This window comes from Miniopterus schreibersii, assembly GCF_964146895.1.
Source record: "Miniopterus schreibersii genome assembly, chromosome: 18".
Taxonomy (NCBI): domain Eukaryota; kingdom Metazoa; phylum Chordata; class Mammalia; order Chiroptera; family Miniopteridae; genus Miniopterus; species Miniopterus schreibersii.
Genome location: NC_138121.1, coordinates 31,756,912 through 31,769,477, shown reverse-complemented (window position 1 = coordinate 31,769,477; position 12,566 = coordinate 31,756,912). Strand labels below are relative to the sequence as shown.

Below are 12,566 nucleotides of genomic sequence, written 5' to 3'. Positions count from 1 at the left end.
ACACGTCCTGGGGCGTAGGGCAGGAACATATTCCTCCGGGGGAGGACAGATGGGGGATGTACAGGTGGCTGCTAGGACCTGGGGTGGCTGCTCCACTTCCCGTCCTTTGTGTTCTGCTGCTGCTGCTGCTGCTGCTGCTCCCCACGGTCAATTTCCAGCAAGTGCTGCTTCATGCAGTTGGTGATCTCTGGGCCCAGGTGCCAGATGAACACACAGCTGTAGAGACCAGAGATGTGGAAGGAGGAGCAACAGTGACTGTGGAAGTCATCTGACTCTGAAGTCACCTGAGTCATCACAGCCAAGACCGCATTCTTGGTACCTCCCAGAAAACACAGCCCATTAGTCTACTGCAGGGGCTCCAGACCGTGTCAGGTCCACACCCTGGGTGGGCTCTAGGACACCCACCTAACCAGGGCCTGTTCTGAAGGCCTCCGGACCAAGGAAGAGGGCTGTGAGGAAGTAAATTGAAGGGAATGACCAAAGGGACTTCCTTGGGTACCAACCATGTGCTAAAAAATTTATTTTATTATGTTGATTATAAATTAATCTATATAATTTATATAAGGAAAATCAGAATGACATACATCTCATTTGATTCTCACAACACAATTTTCAAGGTAGATGGCATCAACTCTTACAAAGGAGCAAACTGAGGGTCAGAGAGGGAAAATGACCTGCTCAAGGTCACAAGTATACAAGGGGCAGATTTGGAATTTGAACTCAGGACTGGGTGTGACACCAACGTGCATGCTGTCCAAAGAGAGAGAAAGCTGGAACACTTAGAGGAACTCTGCACAGGCAGGTTGTGAGCCTGGGGTTCCCGTCTCTGAGCCCCTGCTCTCCCCACAGCGTAGGTCCCACCCAGTTCCAACGGGAGGCAAGCCAGGGACAGCCTCTAGGCCTTTCCCACCTGTCTCCGGATACTGTGATCAAGTGACGACAGTCATAAGTGAACTTCATGCCAGTGACAATTTCTAGAAGCAGGGCAGAGAAGCTGTGTGACCTTCTGAGTCAGAAGGCAATGTGGAGGTGGGTGGGGAGACATCTCAAGCAGGGGGCACACCTACCTGAATGGCCAAACATCTTGGCAATGCACTCGCCTGAGTAAAAGTCAATCACTGAGATGCTTTTGTCAGAGCAGCTTGTGGCCAGGAAGGTGCCTGAGGGGTCCACGTGGACCTGCCGAGAAGATGCAAGTGATGCTTTGTGCTACCTGCTTCCTCCCCCACCGCCCCCACTGATTGAGGACCACCCTCGTGCTGGACACTTGGTACATGCACTTGTCCCAGATAGCCCTCACCACACACACCCTGCTACAATAGGAATTCCTGCTCCCATTTCATAGGTAGAAACATTAACCACAACAATGGTACTGATGGCAGCCAGGCCCTGTGCTAAGCAATGTGCCTGTTTAACTTATTTCTTTCACAGAACAGCCCTATGACAGAAGCTCTTTGTATCTGGACTTTACAGCTGATGAGATAGACTAGAGAGAACACTTGCCCAAGGTCACAGTCAGCCTGAACTCTTACCTAGTCCCTCACAGGCAGGGGATAAGTGTGGCAAGGGAGCCCAGGCCTCTCTGATTCTTCCCACCACACTATGTTGCCACTCAAATCAGAAACCACTTAAAATGGCTCCACTTGGGGAAGGACACAGTACATAAAGGGGAAGCAGTCTGGGCCACCCCTGGTGCCAAGCATCCTCGGGCAGCCAGGCCAGAAAGGGTGGCTGGCCAGCATGTGATCCTTTGATCAGGTGCCAAGGAGGACACAGGACAGCAGACACAAAAGGGAGCCTTGTTTGTGAAGACTGTGTATAGTTTTCACCCCAGGGGCCCTGGCTCCTCACCTTCAGCAGGGACCCTTCATCACCCTGGGAGCCCTTGTAGCATTTCTTCTGCTTTCCATTCATGGTGTTGTAGACTCTGTGGAGGTGGTTGCAGAACATGGCAAACATAGACCTGCCCACCCGCCCCCTCCTCCCCACTGGAAGACCACTGTCACCTCTTATGCCTCATTTGATGCCTGGACTGAAACCCCACCTCAGAGAATGACATCTCGGGCTGAGGTCATGGAAATTATTTATTAGGGTGTCTGTTGAGTTAATGCCTGTCTCCCCTGCTATAGAGCAAGCTGAGTGCCTGGCACCCAATTTGAATGAGCAGATGGAGGAGGTGAACCACTTTGTACATGCTGTGCCCTCTGCACATGCCCTCTCCCCTCCCCTGGCTCAGTCCTGTGTCCTGCAGCCCCAGCTCAGACATTCCTTCCATCAAGCCCTGCTTGATTCCCAGGTGGGGTCAGGTATCTCCCCAGGACCCAACCCTCTGGCTTCCCCCATCCCAGCCCTGACCACTCCAGGCTGGTGAAGGGTACGTCTCTCCTTTACTGGACTGTGAGCTCTGTGAAGATAGGGCCTGGGGCTGCCCTGCTCACTGCTGCTACTCCTGCACTGTCCATCCCAGGCAGGTGTTCAGGGAATGTAGGTGAAATAAGTTTATGAGCAACATGGGCACCTCGTAGTCACCCCACACAGGCTTCTGAAGAGCCCGAAGGAACCCTCTGTGACCTGGAAACTATGCCCAGGTGAACCCAGCTCCTAAGAAACATCTGCTGGGTCCCTCCATCCACTCAGCTTCTCAGGGACTAAATGAGCAGAGGAAGGAGAGCAACTAGCTCAGGAGAAAACAGACTCAACTAGGTCCCATACAGGCCCCACTCATAACGCAGCCCAGGCCACGCTGACTAAGGGCCCAGGGCAGCTCCTTACCTCACATTGCGGTCCTGGCAGGCCACAGCCACGTACTTCTGGGTGATGTCAATATCCATGTCATACAAGGTAGTCTTCTCTGCCACATGGTGGGTACGGACAAAGTGGAGCCCATCCGAGCCCTGGCAGGACAGGAATGGCCTTCAAAGGACAACTCTGACAAGCCCCCACACCCCAGCCCCCAAGGAGGCCACCCCACTCTACCTGCTGGGCACTTCGGAAGTAGATGCTCTTGTCAGCCCCACAGCTGATCATCTGGATGTCTCTGTTGCCTGGAAGAGGAGGAGGCGGTGTATTAGGCAGGGCTGGGTCACCGCTGGGCCTGGCTGGGGCCAGGGTCCCTGCTAGGGAACTCCACTGCAAGGGAATTCTGCTGGGATCAGGGAGGGCTTCTCAGAGGTGAGGCGGATGCTGGGTGCAGGTAGGAGTCTGTAAGATGTGAGTTGGGTGAGTGAGGGGGTACATGGAGCAAGTTGCAAGGGCAGACAGGAAAACAAAGGCCAAGAACACAGGAGGGGCACATCTAAGACAGGTAGGCCACTGGGAGGCTCATGCCATTAAGAACAATCAGAACACCCCTACATACCCCAGGCCAGACCCTGTGCCACCTGTGCTTCCTTCTTCCTGACTGCTCACTAGCCCCTCATTGCACAAATGTGAGCCAGGTACTGAGTCACACAGTCCCTGTCCCAGGGTGTACAGAGAGTCAGGACAGGGCCAGGACTGAAGCCAGGCATTCTCTGGTTGAACACTGCTCTGAACCCTGCTTCCTCTCTGAACCTTAGCTTCCTACCTGTATAATGGGCTTGTAATAGTCCCTGCCCCAAGAAACTGTGTGAAACCCTTGGAACAGTGGCTACCACCTGGCAAGCTCTTTCCTTATTATTCCTTCTTTATAGAAAAATAATAATTTAGCACAAACGCCTCCCTGAGTTGTGGTGAGAATGAAAAGACAACATACTTAGAGGCTTGGTTCAACAGATGCTGGTCCTTTGTGATGAGACATTTGAGAGAGCCCAGGACTGACATACAAGTTAAGATGCTACTCAAGCAGGAGTCATTGTCTCACAGAAGGGAGTGAGCCCTGTATGGGGGAGGGAGTGTGACATGGAGGGGCCCAGAGAGGCCTGCAAGTTACAGGTAATGTTCTGCTTCTTAACCTGGGGTGGTAGATCCAAGCACCTACCAATGTTAGGACCGCAAACGATCAGAACAGTCTCTGGCTATGAACAATGGGGGTGTGTTCTAGTTCATACCCACCGACTATGAACCTCCATGTGGATGTTCATTGTATTAGTCATGCACCACTTAACGATAGGGACATATTTTGAGAAATGTGTTGTCAGGTGATTTTGCCATTGTGATAACATCACAGGGTACACTTACCACCCCAAGATGGGATAGCCTACTACACACCTAGGCTGTATGAGATAGCCCATTGCTCCTAGACTACAAGCCTGTGCAGCTTGTTACTGCACAAAACAACATGAGATTAAATCAAGAACAAGAGAAAATGATGCAGTCAAGGGACACAAACACGAGATGTTGGAGGCTGCTGCCTATGGAACACAGCACACTGTTTTATAGCAAACTTTGTTTTATAAGTAGAAAGAGCACATGCTAAAATAAAAAGTAAATTAAATACATAAACCAGTAACAGGTGTTTGTTATCATTATAGAGTATTACGTACTGTACATGATCGTATATGCTATACTTTTATATGACTGGCAGCTCAGATTTGTTTACATCAGCATAACCACGTAATGAGTGCTATGACCTGTGTTATACTGTGACATTATGATGGCTGCGATGTCACTAGGCGATAGGAATTTTTTAGCTCCACTATAATGTTGTGGGACCACCTTCATATAGGAGGCCTGTCATTGACTGGACTGTCACCATGTAGCGCATGACTGTATCCAGTAAACCATATGTACTGTCCTCACTTGTTTGGACATACTTCACAGAAAAGAGAAGACTGAGTCCTTCCCCAGCAGGGTAGCTTCAGACAGGTTCAGAGTGACTGGTGGCCAGTTTATACTGACTATCAATGTTCTGAGCATAACCAAGTGAGCCAGCCCTGCAGAGCAGGGCACTCGGGAGCGGGGTTTAGGAGCTGCATCCTCTCAGACTGGCTGGGGCTCTACAGAAGGCCGGCACCTTTCAGAAGGTGGCCCAAAGGACCAACTCCTGGGCCCCCCAGGCCAGTCATCACCTCTCTTGGATCTAGACCATTCACTAAAGGTGAGGTCAGTGCCCGGGCAGGGTGGCTCAGCTGGTTAGAGAGTCATCCCAATACGCCAAGGTTGCCGGTTCAACCACTGGTCAGGGCACATACAAGAATCAACCAATGAATGCACAAATAAGTGCATTCATTCAAGAGCAATGGTTCTTTCTCTTTCTCAAATCAATTAAAAAAAAAGAGAGAGAGATGAGGTCACTGGGGCCAAACTGCTAGGTTTGCCAATTTATTCTAAATATTTTAAGATTTTTATTTTATTTATTTATTATTATTTTTTTAATCCTCACCTAAAAATATTTTTTCAATTGCTTTTCAGGGAGGGAGGGAGGGAAGGAGGGAGAAACACAATCGGGAGGTAACCAATCGATGTGTGAGAGAGACACATTGATTGGTTGCCTCCCACAGGCCCCCCAACCAGGGCCGGGGATGGAGCCTGCAACCGAGGTACACGCCCTTGACAGGATCGAACAGAGACCCTTCAGTCCGAGGGCCTGATGCCCTAACCACGGAGCCAAACCAACCAGGGCTTTTCATTGATTTTTAGAGAGAGGGAGAGAGGGAGAGAGAGAAAAACATTGATGTGATAGCAGAACATCGACTGGCTGCCTCCTGCATGCCCCTTACTGGGGATGGAGCCTGAAACCTGATTATGTACCCTGACGGGGAATGGAACCACAACCTTTTGGTGCACAGGCTGACGCCCAACCAACTGAGCCACACCAGCCAGGGCTTATTCTAACTACCTCTAGCCAGTGGAAAGAACAGGTTTTTAAGGATGTCTGAGAAGTTTTAGCTGATCAACTTTTGTAAGGTCTTCATCAAGACACATCAAACATTGTTAACTTGTTTTTGCCCAGCTCCCTATCATCTTAGCTAGAGAGGGCCAGGGCCAGAAGTGGAGAGGGCCAAGGAAGGGACATTAATACATTCTCAGTCACAAAATTATGTGTAAAAAATACTTCATAGCCAAGAACTTAGACTACATGAATATATACTTCTTAAATATAGCTTTGAACATGTTCTTGGTTCTGATCAGTTACTCCCCACAGGGCCTACCTCCCCTCCCCTTGGAACCCTTTAGGGTCAGGGATTTCCATACTGAATCCTTTCAGTCATGGAGGACGCCTTAGGCAAGATCCTAGGTCTGCACCTACTAGCTGTGTGACTGGCTGTAAGGAAGGGGATACTGCTGGGATGGCACAAGGATGATCCCCAGCAAAGAATTAGCCTCCAGTAATTGTCACTTTACCTATTTTTCTGTCATGTTACCAGTGCCCATCCTGCCCTAACAGGATTAGCACCCTGATTTCTTTTTGGGGATCTGCACTCATCTAATGCCAGTCCTCTGGGATCAGGAGTGGAGGTAGGTGGCGGCTGGGTATATGAGTCCAACATAGCTGAAGAGAACCCCCAAAGCCCTGGCACAAATAACTGTTCAGGAAAGAACAGGTGCCTCAAACCAGCAAAAGGAAAGCCAGCTCCTAATTTCTGCCAAAATGGATAGGAAGAGGGGAAATCTCTTTCCAGTGGCCCAGTGACAACCAAGATCCTGCCCTCCATAGAAATGCACAACTAACAGAAGGAGAGAGTCCTAATAATTTAGTTTCAAAAATTCAACTTTTGGATCCAACTGTGCCTGAATCCAGAGCTTACTTCTCCTTTCTTTGTTTAAGCTGAAGTGAGTTTTTGGTGATACTCGTGGCTGAAGGAACCCACCTAACGAGGTGCTCTAAGTGGGAAGGAAGGGGCTCACCTGCGAACTTGACGGCCGTGATGGCAGAGGAGTGGTCATCCAGGGTCTGCTCCAGGTTGTAGTTCTTCTCTACGTTCAGCACATGTATCAGTCGGTCCCGACTGGCCGAGGCAAGCAGGGTCAGCCCTGCAAGTGGAGAGGGTGGCCCTGGGTTCCTGGGAGGCTACTTGATGCCTTGGCCTCCTAGAGAGCAGCAGGGCCGAGCTTTGCAGGCCTTGAAGAAGGGGTCTTCAGTCCCATAAGTGCTGCTAACTTGCTCCAAACCCCGAAGGGGAAACTCCCTCAGCTCTTGCAGTCTTTCTCCAGCGCCCCCAAACCCTGGCATTTCTCATGCCGTAACACCAGCTCAGGGAGGGTTCATCTTCAGGGACACTTGGGCACTCCTTCACTTGTGCCCACAGCAGACATTCTAGTAGAGCCCAGCACTCCTTCCTACCAAGTCTAGCTCCTTGGTGTGCCATGTGAAGCCCTACCAACTTCTCAGCTCCCAAGAACACAGCCCCTTCACTCTGAGCTCTGAATACATGGGCCTTGTCCAGGCCTAATGATCACCTGCCCACTGCCACACTTCCTTCCACCACTAGGCCTTCCCTGCTGGCCCCTCAGACAGTGCCTACGCCGGTCACCTGGTCTGTATGAGGCTTAACGTACGACCTGAGGTGGAAGGGAGCTCAGGAAACTGAATAAAGAGAGATTTAAAGAAAGTTGAATAGGACAGAGGGTACAGAAGAAGGAAGAAGGAAAGAAGAGCATGGGAAAGATCATTAACATGTGAGGACATACTCCGCCTATGTTACGTTCCTACCAAGAAATGTATAGTTGGAATCAAATTATGAGGAAGACAAACCCAAATTGAAGGAAACTCTATAAAATGACTGGTCTACACTCTGCAGAAAGCCAAAGTCAGAAAGACAAATTAAGTTTGTAGAAATGTTCCAGAAAAAAAGTGACAAAAGAGCCACGACAACTAAAGTGTGAACCTGGATTGGAAAAACAAAGACGCTGAGAGGACAATATTGGGACACTTGGCAAAATGTGAGCGAGGGCCATAAGACAGATGACAATATAACATCAAAGTGAAATTCCCACATTTGATGAGCCCTGTGGTAAAGGATGTCCTCATTCCTAGGAAATGCTCACAGAAGCATTTAAGGGTGAATGGGCATCATGCCTGCAATTTACTCTCAAATAGTTTAGCAAAAAGAAAAACAAGAATGTATATGCTATTATTTTGTTATATGTGTGTATTTACAAACACAGAGGGAGAAATGGAAAAAGGGGAAACAGACAAAGTCATTATACAGTCACAGGGTCACACTTTAAAAGAAGAAACTTGGGGAATCCACGTAAACAGCACATGGGTATTCATTGTAATAGTCTTGTAATTTTTCTGTAGGCATTAAGCTTTTTCAAAATAACACGTTTAACTGTCAATCTATCTTCATTAGCAGAGGATGATCTCATTCATACATTCACTCATTCGACATTCACCTCTTTAGCCTGAGTACTGTTCAGGGTGCTGGGCACCACAGTAAGCAAGTCCAGTCCAGTCCTGCCTGCCAGCGTCTTGCTTTCTGGAGTCCGAGTCACGTTGGTCCCAGGGCGCAGGGACAGGGGCCCTTACTAAACACAGGACTCCCAGCTGTCATTCACAGCCCTATCAGATACCAACTACTACTCTCTGTGGCTCTGCCAGGGGGGCCACTCCCCTGCCTTCCCCCTGCCACCCTGCCATGGGCTCACCAGTCTCAGGCTTGGAGTACTCCAGGCATAGCACCTCAGCATCATGGGCCTCCATCTTGACCAGCTCATCCATGAAGTGCAGCTCATGGATCCTGGGAGACATACACTGCCTGCTGAACACTTCTCGGAGGGCCCTCCCACCACTGCTCCCACCCCAGGCACTCTGCCACTGCCAGGCAGGTGACATGGGGAACTAGTGTAGAGATACCCAACCACTGTTATCATCTAGAAACCTGCCATCTTAAAGGAAGCAGTGCCAAACCTCGGAGTACCACAGTGAGCACCCAGCCCTTGTGGTTCCATGGGCCAGATCTAGCACAGTCCTCTGGGGAAAACAAGGGTTAGAGCAGAGCTGTACCAGAGTGATCCCTGGGGGGGTGGGGTAGGGGGCAAGGGTCAAAAGTCACATTCAAGGATAGGACCTATGGGTGGGAACATTTGATTTCAACCTGTCATTTTTAAAGAGCCTCAAATCTAGACTTATTCTCTCCAAATGAAATCAAACAATCAAGAGGTCATCCAGGGTTGAAATAAGAGACAATCATCCCAGTTTCTCTACTCTCTAACTGTGTAATCCTAGCCTAGCCACTTGGCCTCTCTTAACTCAGTCAACCCATGTGAAAATGGAGCTGATAACAGCACTTACATTGAGGGTCGGTGAGAATACTAAATCGGTTGATACACACAGTATCAAGCCAGTGGCCAGCCAGGGGAAGAGTGGTATGCCCATCTAGCTCTTGTTACCATTTTTGCCATTTACAGCAGAGTGCTGTCAATGTGAGCAGCCCACTGATACATTCGATTTGCCTTCTGCAGTGATTGATATCAAAACAGTTGCCAGCAGCCAGGCTGGCATGGCTCAGTGGTTGAGCACTGACCCAGGAGGTCGTTCAATTCCTGGTCAGGGGGCATGCAGGAGACAGCTGATTGATGACTCTATCTCATCACTGATGTTTCTGTCTCTCTCTCCCTCTCCCTTCCTCTCTCTGAAATCAATAAAAACATATTTAAAAAAAAAAGTTGCCAGTATTTTAAAAAATCATAGGCTTTTCGCAGAAAAAAAATCCTGCATTCTGTTCTTCTTGGACAATGAGAACACATACCAGCTTGGAGGACCTGGCTTCAGTTTGCAGGGTCCCTTCCATCCCTCAACAGCCCTAGTACCCATGTGGTCACAGCTGTCACTCATCAACTTAAACCCGGTCCCTATGACAGGGCTCATATGCTGTCAGCACCGATTGCACCAGTACCATTTTGAAAAACCTCTGCAGTGTGAACTGAGCCCTCATATGTCCCATCCTCCTGGCCCCTCCACCTGGGCTACCAGGACCCCGCAAGCTCCAGCTGGCATCTTCTCTAATGGCTCAGCAGCGGTACCACACAGCTGTTAAAAGTGTTACCCTGTTCTAGAGTCATACAAATTTACTTGTCCACTCTGTAGGAAAAGTTTGCACGCCCCAGCTGCTAAGTTCCCAGTAGCTACCTTCATCTCAGCCCTTTTGGAAGACACTTCTTTGCTTAAGTTCCTCGGGGTGGCTGGTAACAGGACTACTTCTCACAGCCCCTCATTCCCAAAGAGTAGCTGGAGGTACAAAGGCCAGGCTTCCTCCCCACCACCCTGAGTACCCGAGCCCAAGCTGGGAGGTGTACACTGGACACCCACCAGGGCCCACTTGCCTCAGATTTCCACTTCGGTCGCCTGAAGCCAAGTGCTGGCCGTCAGGACTGACCTGCATCACTCGTACCCCGGCTTTCACATCCATAGGCATGCCATTCTCACTCCCCCGGTCTGGGAAGTGTGACATATCCTGCAGGTGCTGGATGTCATTCTCTACATATACTACCTTCAGTAGGGTCTGCAGGAAGGAGAGGGTTGAAGTCAGTCCAATGAGCAGGTCTGAAACACCCCTAAAATTTTGTGACCCAAGAGTGAGTTTCCTATTCTTTATTAGTAACTGAACTCCAATTTTGACCTGGGAGGTTCACTACTCAGAGTAATAACTGTTTCCCAGCCTCCCTTGCAGCTAGATGGGGCTCTGTGAATAAATTCTGGTCAATGAGATGTAAAGCAAGTGAGAGCCCTTCTGCTTCCTTCTTGCTGCCTGAAGCTCACTAAAGTAACACCTGGAAAGCCAGCAGCTGTTTTGGATGATGACGGTAGCCCCTTCTTCAAAACAGCAGAGGGGAGAGATGGAAGGTTCTGGGGCCTCGGAGGGTTTCCCGCAGCTGCCATTGCAGTTTGAACTGGTTACCTCTAGACTATTTTCATGAATGAGGAAACCAAAATTTTACCTCTTGTTTCGGGGTTTTCTATCGTATACAGCCACAGGTGCAGAAGAGAAGATGGTAGTAAAGAAATACCTATTATACCCTCCCTGCAAGAAGGGCCCTTTTTGTTCCAGCCCCACTAACTTCTCAGGTTTTCCAACTCATCAAGCTCTTTCCCACCACAGGGCCTTTGTACAAGCTGTTCCTTTGGCATGGGACACTTTCCCTTCCCCTCTTCACTCCTCCCAGTACTCCATATCTCAGCTTAGTTGTTTCTTCCTCCAGGTGCCCCTGGTGCCACAAATAATATCAGATGACTCTGTTATATATCCTACTAGCACTATGCAATTTTCTTTCATGGTGCTTACCATGCTTGTGATTATATCATAATTTGTGCAGTTATTAGTTCACTCTCTGCCTCCCCTCACTAGACTGTGGGTGCCATGAGTACAGGAGAAGGGTCTGTCTTAGTCACTGATGTTCCAGCATGTAGCATAGCACAGACCTTAAAAAGTATCTGTAGAATAAATGAATGCATGATTCAGGTCTCAGCTCCTCAGAGAAGCTCCCTTACTGACCTAGCAATACCAACCATTTCTCCAGCAAAGTGTTTTCTCCCCGACCTCACATCATGACTCTCTCTGGGATCCTGCCAGCACCCCTACCCATGGCCTTACTGCATGGTGGCTAGTTGACAGGGGAAGCTCCTGCCTGATTTGGTTGATGGATCAAAGAACCCTCCTAACGAGCTCCAACTAAAGATTCAGGGAGCAATTTCTCTTCTGTTGAGTATGTCAGGTTGCCTGGAGTGGCTGTATAGACACACCTGGACAGCAGCTGCTGACAGGCAGAACTATGCTACTCAGAAAGAAAGAGAGGGAGGGAGGGAGAAACAAGAGAGAGGGAAAAACAGAGTGACCTGCCTTGGCTCCTGGTTCCTGCCCGTAGTGCAGCCTAACAGCAAGATTCTGTGAGCTTTCCTCCTGCCTCAGTGTCCTAGCTTAAAGTAGGTCTTTGTTCTTCCTAAAAGATGGCTGACAATGACAATGAAGTCACTCACATTACTGAAGATGTTTTTCTGCCAGGGAGAGTCAGGGCTGCTATTTATGTTCCAGAAGCGAATGGTGTTGTCTGAGGAACAAGTCAGAAAAGATCCTGTCGGCAGACAAGCTCTCTGATCTTCACACTCAGGATACACCTACAGTTCCCAGAGAACGAGGCAAAGGGCAATTCATCACAACCATTTCAATGACAGCACTGATATACTGTTGCTTGTTGGTGGGAAAAAAGTAAGCTGAAAATAAACAAGCATAGTTTAATGCTTAAAGACACATAACATGCTACCATTTATCATCCGTGGCCCCATCTTCAGCCCAGGCCGTAAAACATCCCCATGAATAAATTTCCAAGGAAAATGGGTAGCTCACTAAACAAAAAGGAAACAAGGTACCACGAGCAAGCAGCAGCAGAAACAACAGAGTCTAGCTTCAAATACTGGAATTATCAGAGAATAAAAAATAACTATGCTTAATATGTTTAAAGAAATAGAAGAACACTGACAAGATTAAAAGTATGAGTAGCTTGGTATAAAGAATAACCAAGCAGGGCTGGAAAAGAACAAAATAGAACTGGTTATAGAAGTGGAAAAAAGGCAAGGGAAACAAAAGAAAAAATAAACAAACGGAACTACAACAAACTGAAAAGTTTTGCACAGTGAAGAAAATCATCAACAAAATGAAAAGACAACCCACTGAATGGGAGGGCATATTTGCCAATGATACACCTGA

At 48.7% G+C, this 12,566-nt stretch overlaps 1 protein-coding gene across 1 annotated transcript in view; it reads right to left on the bottom strand.

The window, feature by feature from the left end:
• WDR62 (WD repeat domain 62) overlaps positions 1-12,566 on the bottom strand; it is a 41,493-nt gene that overhangs the window by 13,333 nt on the left and 15,594 nt on the right. The window contains exons 10-19 of the mRNA XM_081118425.1: positions 11,840-11,977; positions 10,189-10,367; positions 8,512-8,603; positions 6,769-6,894; positions 2,977-3,044; positions 2,773-2,894; positions 1,852-1,927; positions 1,068-1,179; positions 911-974; positions 79-216 (exon numbers count right to left, since the gene is read on the bottom strand). Of these exons, the coding sequence (XP_080974551.1) occupies positions 79-216; positions 911-974; positions 1,068-1,179; positions 1,852-1,927; positions 2,773-2,894; positions 2,977-3,044; positions 6,769-6,894; positions 8,512-8,603; positions 10,189-10,367; positions 11,840-11,977 (1,115 nt within the window). The remainder of the gene's footprint in view (positions 1-78; positions 217-910; positions 975-1,067; positions 1,180-1,851; positions 1,928-2,772; positions 2,895-2,976; positions 3,045-6,768; positions 6,895-8,511; positions 8,604-10,188; positions 10,368-11,839; positions 11,978-12,566) is intronic.